This window comes from Strongylocentrotus purpuratus, unplaced genomic scaffold, assembly GCF_000002235.5.
Source record: "Strongylocentrotus purpuratus isolate Spur 01 unplaced genomic scaffold, Spur_5.0 spur5_contig_845, whole genome shotgun sequence".
NCBI classification, from domain to species: domain Eukaryota; kingdom Metazoa; phylum Echinodermata; class Echinoidea; order Camarodonta; family Strongylocentrotidae; genus Strongylocentrotus; species Strongylocentrotus purpuratus.
In genome coordinates this window covers 2,141,846-2,152,905 of record NW_022145552.1, presented here as the reverse complement: position 1 = coordinate 2,152,905, position 11,060 = coordinate 2,141,846, and the positions used below count along the sequence as shown (strand labels likewise).

Sequence of the window (11,060 nt, the reverse complement as noted above, 5' to 3'; positions counted from 1 at the left end):
AATGTGCATGTAGCAGCACTGATCGCTACACACAACAGACCGAGAGAGGAGATGTAACGGCAGTGATTGGAACAGCGTCCATCGGTTTTCTTATCCGTGATCAACGCGGACGAGGACGTTGTGTAGCACTGATCGCTACACACAACAGACCGAGAGAGCAGATATAACGACAGTGATTGGAACAGCGCCCATCGGTTTTCTTATCCGTGATCAACGCGGACGAGGAGGCGACCTGCTTTCATCAAACTCAAAGTCAAAATAATCTCAGCAGCAGCTAGCAACAACTACCTTAGATCGACGTCGGCCTGATCCATTATCGGTTCCAGCTCTTAGATCGACGTCGGCGTGAATCTACAAGTACAAGCATCGCCTTGGACTTTGTAATCGTCTAGAGTCTAGGCCTGGACCTATCTATATTTTGGACCAGATCACCGATCCAACGCTTCATCATCGCATAGACAACAGGACTGATCGAGGCCTGATCCATTATCGGTTCCAGCTCCCATCGCCGTGCATGCGACATCGCACAAGCAAATGAAGCTGTGGTTGTGTCTTTGTGAAGTGATTCGACATTTGTGACAAGACAATTCAAGAAAGACAAGGCTCTAAATCTGACTTTGTTATTATACTAGGGCCTACATCTGGAACATCCTGAACAAAATAACAAATGACAATAAGAACAGATTACAGGGAGGTATCCTGTGATAAGTTTACTGTCTGATAATTCAATTAATCATGATGTGATTGTGAATGTTTTGCTTTTGTTGAGTGACTAGAATCTAGACCCTATATCTTATAACTTAGATCTAGTCTAGATTAAACTTTGTTAGACTCTACAAGTAGACCTAGACCTAGTCTAAAAATCCTTGACCTTGTAAAGTCCAAGATAAGGAGTCTAATTTCTAGTAGACTCAAGGATATCATCTGGCCCAAGCCAGGCACTACTGAATACATGTGTGACTCAGACTTAGACCGGTGCTCTAGTCTAGACCTATAACGGTCTAGATTTATATAAGGGTTTAATCTAAACCTGGTCTAACACTAGCAGTTGGGTTTGCATTTCAGTTCAGCACCTGTGCCGAGGAGATATCTACTGTGTGAGAGTCTAAATCTGGGACTGAGTAACAGTTAGGGATCCAGGTCTGACTTTAGCTCTTGACCTGGATCATCATTCTCAATTGTAACTAGACTAGACTAGATCGAAGTCTAGATTTAGATCGAAGTCTGCTGGTGCTCATATCAGTGCTTTAAACTCTGTTCTTGTAGTTTTTTTTTGGTAGACTAAGTACACATCTACAGTAGACGTAGATTACAGAGGTATAATTATAGTGCAGAGTGTAGGCCACTATATTTTAGCCTAGCTATACGGAAATCCCAAAATACCTAAACGGGACCTAGTCTGGACCAAATGAAAGATCAGTTGATGAGTTGGGTTTCAGGTTCAGAAAAGTTAATAAATAGTCCAAGTATTCAGGTATATTGTGACAATTTGTGTACTTATTGTTAGACGATAAAGTGTACATGTATGCTCGTAACTGATTTTGCCTGCTAATTTGATGTGAGCAGCATTCAAGTAGTTCCGACCAATAGGTGAATTACTGCTAATACCTGGGCATATTTCTATTTATGCAAATAACTTTCGGCCAATTGACAATTATTGATGCGTGTCTTGTGTGAGAACTTATTTTGATCACATACTGTGAACACTCGTAGCCTAGGTAACGATTAAGACGGACTGGTTTTGTTGGACTTATCGAGTTGCAACGCATTAAATATGGCGCGTCTCCCTGAAATGATATAGTCTGGCAGACGATGTAGTTACTGATTAGTAGCCATATTGTAAGACCATTTATTCCTGTATCCTTCCGCCTAGCTCGGCGTGGTATTTACATATCATATCTCATGTTAATGTAGTTCCAAGTGGACATACAACAGGAGGCACGTCCACAAATAAATAAACAAAAAATGGAAGAGCTGTTCAGTAAGTTTATTAATAGATTTGATTTGTACCTTGCTTCAAAATAATTATTTTTTTGTGAAATCAGGCCTCATATTATTCATCACTCAGAAGAAATTAAAGTTCCCATGCAAAGAAACTGAACATGAATAATTTTTCATGAAATTGCAAAAAGAGATTATGGCAACCCCAGTATTACTATTTCCGACCTCACGGAAAAGATTTGTAAAACACAAATCGAGAAAAATTGGAATAAATGCCACCCCCCTTCCCATTGGAAAAACCTTCCGAAACTCGCCGAACACGGCTGATATTTGTGACGTCACTCTACAGACACAGCTAGCAATAGCAGACTACATCCTATAGACAATGTACAGATTCTCTGGTGTACTTGTTTGCCAAAGTGAGAGTTTTATTGATATTTAGCAGGATATATGTCATACCAATGCGAAGAGAATGTAACATGTTCCCCCGTTATTTGAATGATCTGCTTTAAAAACATCCACAGTAAAGACAATCTATAAAATAAAAGGTGAAATTCCATGTCTCTCATGCAATTGCCCGCCACAAACAGTTCAGCCAAAATCATTTTCAGCATTAGCTATGCTTTGCTACCATTTCAGTTATGCATGCAGCCCCACCTCTATTCACGATTGTTAGGTGGGCTTTTCAAACTCAAAAATACGACGACACTTGCCTTCCAAAAACTAAAATATGCCCTTCCAGTGAATGTTTCTATGCTGGGCATTGGTATAGCAGGGTTCAGTGCCACCTTTTCCTCCAACATTATCACAATTAGCCAAATTTGAAGTACATTAAACCTGTTCCTCAGTAGCAATGAATGCACTTATGATCTTTGCTTGAGCTATGACACGTCGTCTGCTACCATTAGATTGGACTATGTCATGACGTCAATAAAAACATCACCAAATTTTCCCGAATTCCTCCAAAGTGCTCGCATTACTGCAGTCATTTTTTGAATTTTCTCTTTGCTTTTTTTGCATTCCCCGATATGTAATGAGCAAAAGTCTTACACATTTGGCATTTCCAAGCTTCTAGCATAAACATTATATATAATTTGTGCATAGTTGCAATTTTCTTTGCATGTCTACTTAAACATAATGAATAGGGTGTAATTTTTCCTACCTTTTTGAGCATACCCAAAAGACATGTAGAAAATGTGAAAATGGGAAATTGACTAAATGTCATTCTATTAAATCAAATTCATGGCATTGGGCTTACATTTGTAAAGGGGAAGTCCACCCTGAAATGAAATTAATTTTAATCGAAGCAGGATAATGACAGACACATAAATTTGAGGACAATCCGTCAAAGAATGACGATGTTACGGATGTTTATAAAGTTTTCATTTTGTGACGATATTGTGAGCTGCTCCTCTCATATGTTGTGTACAGTAAATTCATAAATGGGTTATTTCATGGTTCTTTCCACAGAGGTATACAAACATGGGTTTAATGACGTTATCAAAGGTTTCTATTGTGCTTTCAGTTCTTGTAAAATTGTTGAACATGACTAACTTTCATTTCCTTCTAAGTGTATATGTCCATGTTTTCACCCTTCTCTTGTTCTACAGAAAACGTGGCTGCACAATACCCAGACACAGACATGAAGACTTTGAAAGAAGCTGCAAGGAACAAGCTTTCAAATGAGAGGAAGCTGCTCAAGAAGCAGTCCCTTACAAAGTAAATATGCCCATCACAAGCCTGGGGAGGGAGGCTCCCCCCTTTCCCACAATATTTCCACATATCTTTGTTAGATTTGTATTGCATTTTTTTTAGAAAACGACATCAGGGCTTTCAGTTTGCAAATTAGGATGTCTCTTAAACCAACTAGGCACTTTAAAAAGTATCTCACATTTGGAGTTTTTACATGCATTTTTTTCTTTTGTCTTAAAACAATTTTTGTTTTACTTTTAATTTATCCTGAAAGTCAATTTCTAAAGGGAAAAAAAGTGAATTTTCTTGGAGAAAATGTCACACTTTTTTGGCATTTCATGAACAGAAATAAACAAGAAATTCACAAAACAATAAAATACAAAAAGAGAAAGAAAAGATTTCCAGGGAATATTGATACCATGCATGAGAAATACACCCCCCCCCCCCCTCCCTCCAGGTTGTACGCATGGGTTCTGGTGCAGCTTTAAAAAAAAAAATTATTATTGCATACTCTTCTGAAGATAGTTTTCCTCCTTAAGTAATATACTAAAAGCACTGAATACCATCAACTTCAAGCGTTAATGACTCGTACACTTGAAAAATGAAAATCTTGCCAGTTAACTTTGCCTTAATTCTCTGAACTTGCCGGCACAAACTTGCTACTAATTTATCCCTCATTTATAGAGTGCATATTCCCCCAAAAGAAGATGAACAAATTTTAGTGTTGTTTCAATATCATATCGGCATATCGGGTACTTTTTTTATCATATCGGTATCGGCCGATATAGGTTTAAAAGTGGAACCGATACCGATATTAAAAAAAAAAAAAAATCAAGTGGGGTAACCTTTATCAATCACAGTAGTCCAGACATGTGTAATGATACAATTTAGTTTTCCCAGTAATTGAGTAGTAATTGGAAATTAAAATTAAAGAGAAAACTGAGGCTCGGACAAATATGGCAAAACATGTATGAGAATTTGAGTGACATGGACCATCACATAACATTGTGTGTGTGTGACTGATGTGATTTGTATGCCTTCATTGCATGAACAAAATAATGTCCTCTAAATCTTAGATTATATCCATTATTTCATGACAGTAAAGCCCCAGTCCCATATAAAGCCGGACCAGCACGGACGAGCACGGACCACTCCGGACCATCCCGGACCCCATCTGGGGTGATCCGGGATTCGGTCCGTGTTGACACCGTGTTGGCACCGGGGTGGTCCTGGATGGTCCTGGATGGTCCTGGGCGGTCAATAACTCACTCCCGGACTGCCACGGATCAACACGGACCGCCCCGGCGCCACTACGGATGACCCCGGACCCAGCACGGTGGCTACACGGATCACCCCGGATCAAACTATTGTCCCGGACCGTCCCGGACCACCCCGGCAGTATTTGACCGTCAAAAACATCCGGGGTCGACTCCCGGACCGCCCAGGACCGCCCAGGACCATCCAGGACCATCCAGGACCACCCCGGTGCCAACACGGTGTCAACACGGACCGAATCCCGGATCACCCCGGATGGGGTCCGGGATGGTCCGGGACGGTCCGGGACGTATATGGGACTGTAGCTTAATTCTCTCAGCAGAACCCTTTTTGCTATGGAAAATATATCTAAATTACTTGCACAGATATTGTCCTTGTAGAAAATGTAAAATATCGGCGGATCTAAAATCAAAGCAATAAAATCCTTCTGCAGTCTTGATGCGCAGTTAGCTGGGCCGAAGGATTTTATTACAAAGCCTTTGCTTCCCGGAGCATTTAAATCTGCCGATTTTTGCGACATTTTCTACAAGGACAACATCTGTGCAAGTAATTTAGATAATTTAGATATATTTTTCGCAGCAAAAAGGATTCTGCTGTGAGAATTACCGTCATTTTGCTATTGCTGTGGAAATAATGAATATAATCTGCTGAGATTTAGGGGACATTTGTGTCCGTCAGGAGCATGCCAAGCCTCATTCGGATCACGAGCGAAAACCAAGATGCCGTCGCCGCCTTCAAAATGACCGAGAGGATAGCGGAGGAGCACGAAATGAGACCCAACCTCGCCGATCTCGACGTCCTAGTCACGCTGTGCCTGACCGCACCTGAAGAGAGAAGGAGGAGGAACCTGAACCAGTACTGGCACCCGTGGGTCAAGTGGACGTTCTTTCGAGATACCCTCAGTGAGTGAAATGTATTTAGATTTCGTCTTTAGGGTTAAATTTTAAGACGACATATTTCTTTACAAAGTTTTCCTCTTTTTTCCTTGAGACATCCCCATCCACGACTACCTCACCATCCTCCAGAGGGAAGGGGTCATTGAAGCGCGACCGAACCTGGATCCCCCAAACCCCTACCCCTTCTTTGGCCTGTGGCAAGTGGATGACTTCCCTGCCCGCGTGCAAGACTGGCTCAGACGCCACAATCCCCAAGAAGAAGATGAGGCCCAGGTGCCTCCACCGGCAGATGAGGCTGAGGCTGAGGAGGACGATGTGGACAACGAGGAGGAAGACAACCCACCCGCCGAACTCCGAGTCCCGCGCGGCCGGTTGGTGAGGCTGCGGGGCATCCGGGCCCTCGTGTCTGAAAATGAGCATGTGGTTAGTATGTTGTTTTTTTAAATTTTGCCCCAAATTTAGTTAGGTTACGATTAGGTTTCATCTTTAACCCTCTGTTTTGTGTGTGTTTTTCTTTAGGCGGATGCACCAGAAGCTGATGCAGAAGAGGAGGCCAAACAACAAGACAGCGAGAAGGCATTTCAGAGGGTCAGACGCCGGCTTTGTGGCATCAATGCCATTCTCCACTGCTGTGTGGTATTGCTGTGGTACTGCTGTGTGGTATTGCTGTGGTAGTGCTGTGTGGTATTGCTGTGGTATTGCTGTGTGGTACTGCTGTGGTACTGCTGTGTGGTATTGCTGTGGTACTGCTGTGTGGTATTGCTGTGGTATTGCTGTGTGGTACTGCTGTGTGGTATTGCTGTGGTACTGCTGTGTGGTATCGCTGTGGTACTGCTGTGTGGTATTGCTGTGGTACTGCTGTGTGGTATTGCTGTGTGGTACTACTGTGGTACTGCTGTGTGGTATTGCTGTGGTACTGCTGTGTGGTATTGCTGTGGTATTGCTGTGTGGTATTGCTGTGGTACTGCTGTGTGGTATTGCTGTGGTACTGCTGTGTGGTATTGCTGTGGTACTGCTGTGTGGTATTGCTGTGTGGTATTGCTGTGGTACTGCTGTGTGGTATTGCTGTGGTACTGCTGTGTGGTATTTCTGTGTGGTACTGCTGTGGTACTGCTGTGTGGTATTGCTGTGGTATTGCTGTGTGGTATTGCTGTGTGGTACTATTGTGTGGTACTGCTGTGTGGTATTGCTGTGGTATTGCTGTGTGGTATTGCTGTGTGGTATTGCTGTGGTATTGCTGTGTGGTAATGCTGTGTGGTATTGCTGCTATGTGGTACTGTTGTGTGGTAATGATGTGTGGTATTGCTGTGTGGTACTGATGTGTGGTATTGCTGTGGTAATTTTGTGTGGTACTGATTGATGTGTGGTTTTGCTGTGTGGTACTCCTGTGTGGTAATTTCTGTGTGGTATTGTCCTGTGGTAATGGGCAAAAAAACCACAGGATTATTTTGTGATATTTTCCTGTGGTATTTTTCCTGTGGTATTTTCCTGTGGTATTTTCATGTGGTATTTTCTATGGTATTTCCTGTGGTACAACTGTGTGGTATACCACAGGAATACCACACGATATTTTTGTAAGGGGTGAATCGCCAGAACTTCAAATATAAAGTTAGATATGTAAATCATGATGACAAAACTGTAAGTGAATGTGTTTCAGTTAATCACATAACATCCTTGACCAGGGCAGAGGAGAAAGAGAGGCAAGAAACAGCAAAAGAGCAAATTAAACGTAAAATCATGCATGTGTCCAGATTGGTATACATACATAAAAACTCTGGGAAGAGGAAAGGAGGCGACACGGCTGACCCATCATCCAGTTTTTCTAATGTTCAGGGGCTCCCGGGCAAAAAGAAAAAAACCATGAGTAAAAAGGCACTGGAGAGGCCTGCACTAAATAAGTGCCAGGTATGCAAAATCATCTACGAGAGTAAGAAAGACAAAAGCCTCAAAGAAAAAAAAGGAAAGCAGGCATCTTGGCTAGGCTGCGATAGCCAAACCTGCAACTACTGGGTACATGCCTGCTGCCTCAACATAAAAATAGGTCCCAGACAAACGGCAGCAAATGTGCCATTTAAGTGCACTGCACACCAGTAAAACCTGGCGTCTTGCGTGGCATTATGCTGATTGTTTTCTGTCTGATGTCTCCTGCCCTCCCCATGAGCCCTGGTAGAGGAGGAATTGTTCATTTGCAAGGCAAAATCATGTTCAAGGGCAAATTTCGCACAGAATCTCATCACAACTAAAATGACGCCAGAAGAACTTTCCAAAACAAATTGCAGTGGGCGCGCAGTCAAGCACTCTGGCAGGTCAGAGGTGAGGATGATTCCTCCTGACATCCTCAGATTTGTTGTGTCTACAACATATCGGATATATAGGGTGGCAGAGGGGGAGCAAGGAAAATGCTACAGGGAGATAACGGCAATAGACATGCACTGCCGTAGGCTAGCTGCACGATTAAACACCATCTAAATTACCTGTGTATCACTAATGATATGGACATCTTGTCAGGAGTGCAATTACCATAATACATGTCGGTGAAGAGCAAAGGGAAGTTGTCCAAGAGCCAAAGAACAAGTATGTTAGCAACGAGTAAGAGATCTTGAAAAGAAGTTAATTACTTTGTGTTACAAAAGGACAATAGCTATGTCAGAAGAGCATAAACAACCAATATCCAGTTTACTACAATTTGTTCCTGTGCCCAGAGCTATTTGCTCTCCCGATGGGCTCACACAAAGGGGTTCAAAGGCAGTTGTTTATGATTTATTTCAAAAGAGATACACAAGTCAATTTCAGATAATAACCGACACATTTTCTTCATCTGTTTCCGATACATGTGTAATTATTGAGGTTATGAACATTATTTACATGTTGACACAAAGACAAAAAGTTTTCATTGAATATGCCTATTTACTTGGGTCTAGATGTATAACTCCATACTTTAGAAAAGGGATCAAAGAAGTTAGAATTTTGTTTGACCAAGCAAGAGGAACACAAGGGGTATCTCCTAAGGGGATTGAAAGGAAGCGTAGGGATCAAACTGATCAAGAAAATGATATGTTTGAAAATATAGATGACAACACTCCTGTTACCCCCGAATTGGGTATTTTCTTCAAAATTAGAATAAACAAGTATGCTTTAATAAGGTTTTTGTCTCGTAAATTTGTGTTGATTGCCCTATCTCAACTACAAAGTAATGCCCAGTTGTTCGGTGTCTTTTCCCCCGGGTGTGGTTATTTTGTTATGTATATGTGCCTAGTGGTGATACTAGTGCTGTGTATGTGTTGTTTTCATGTATACATGTTTGTCAGGTTGCGTCAAATAAAATTAATTTAAAGGAGTTTGAAGGAATGGCCAGCAATTGGACTGATGGTGAGGTGTGAGTGGTGCTAGTATTTTGAGTGATGAACTTTGTGACAAGTCACTTAATTTTAATATCCAACTTGAACAGTTATGTGCTAGACTTAGTTGTGTAAGCTGTTTTTTCATACTCGATTGATCTGTTTTTGATTGATTGTTTTGAAAAAGAAAGTGCAAGAGTTGCATGTAAGCCTCGCTATTGGATCCCAAAAGAACTAAAAATACTTTGGACACTGAAGCCAGAAAAGCCTAAAAAGAAAGAACAAAAAGAAATTGATTGTTCCATCAGTAAGAGGAGAGAGAGGAAGAAGAAATGAAATGGTGGCCCAGAAGAAGGAGAACACTTCCGAAACGGACATGCATCACACCAGATGGTTTTATATTTGTACTCACTTAATTTGTTTTGGATTGATTGTTTTGAAAAAAAAAGTACAAGAGTTGTATGTGTAGTGACTTGAACTTTACAAAGGTCACAAATGTTTATCAACATTGTACATAGCCAGCATTTTAAACATTCCTTTTGTTAGTACTTTACGTTCAGCCAGCTTCAGTAACAATAACAATTTACAGCTGCACATTCTACATATTCTCTGAGTTAATTTCATCCATGGAACCACCCAGCAACAAGAGTGTTATTTTAGTTACTCCAATCGGACCGCACCTTATTGTTTTAATAAGCCAATCATCACACTTTTAGCGCACTTGGATAAGTCTCCACACACGGATTTTACTCACTTCTCCTGTCTTCAGTTTCATCATCGGACGTGTTTTATATAGGACGTTTTCGGATTATTCAACAAGCTTCTTCTCATTAGTTTTCACGTTAATAGCGAGTTTCATCATCATCATTTTATTTGAGGACTAAATCGCAAATTAGATTTGTCTTCTATTTAATTTCGGGAAGTGTGAACTGTAAGGTTGTGTGCCTTCATCATATTCGCGTTTCGCTAGCTAGCTAGTCGCGCTCCACGTGCTGATTCTTCACTTCGCTTTATCGCTCTATTCTTCCTCTTCATGATTCGCCTTCCAGTTTCTTTCTATACTCGAGATATCAACGCTGAGGATTATTATTAACGGTAAGAATACTCATTTAGTTTCTACACAACATTTATTCCTACATATGTAAGCCTATCTTGGACAGGAGAGCTGGAATCAATCAACAATTACATCTTGATGTATTAATCCAAGAGATTTGCCTTCAGATTTACCAGGAAAATTCCATGTTGAACTTTTAACAGCCCTCCACACAGAAAACTGACATTTTGGAATTGAGAAGACTGTGGGAGGTGTCTAAGAAGGAAAGGGGTTCCATCCCCTCAAGTCAGTATCAATACTACAAGGCTTATGCAATTAGGCCTTGTAAGGAATTTATCTTCATTTAACTGTACATGTTAATGAAGATGAATTTATCCTCATTTAGCTGTTAAATGAAGATGAATATATCATTGTTGGTTGGTGCTGGCAAAGATGAAGTTATCCTTATTCAGCTGTGTTAAAGAAGATGAATTTATCTTCGTACTAGTAATAGATATGTACATGGACTACAATGACTATACCAGTTAATACAATGCACTGCATTGCTATTTCTAATGGTTAACTATTATTTTTAATGATCATGAAAGGGCTGGATTCACATCATAGAAAACTATATTAAGATTTGTTTTTACTTCTTATATTTACTTGAAAGATCATGGTCATCGTCTTCATGCGGCCATGAAGTCTATGAACCTTCTTCTTCTTCTTCTTTTATATCTCTACACTCTACAGGATAGTGAAGTGGCAACATGGGGGATCTCCAAGGCACTGCTCGCCTTTTATACAGTAGGTTGGTTGGTGTCGTTTACTTCAAAACGAATTTTGCTTCATTCAAACCGATGAAGACACCTTTTAAGGTAAATA

The 11,060-nt window shown here is 40.9% G+C and overlaps 1 protein-coding gene across 1 annotated transcript; it reads right to left on the bottom strand.

Annotated features, from left to right (window-relative positions):
* Window positions 1-6,414: 6,414 nt before the first annotated feature.
* Window positions 6,415-10,859, bottom strand: LOC115926521 (mucin-5AC-like). The gene is made up of 2 exons (XM_030991311.1): window positions 10,842-10,859; window positions 6,415-7,218 (listed from the first exon to the last, which is right to left on the bottom strand). The coding sequence occupies exons 1-2, from the start codon at window positions 10,857-10,859 to the stop codon at window positions 6,415-6,417; spliced, it is 822 nt and encodes a 273-aa protein (XP_030847171.1).
* Between the last annotated feature and the right edge of the window lie 201 nt (window positions 10,860-11,060).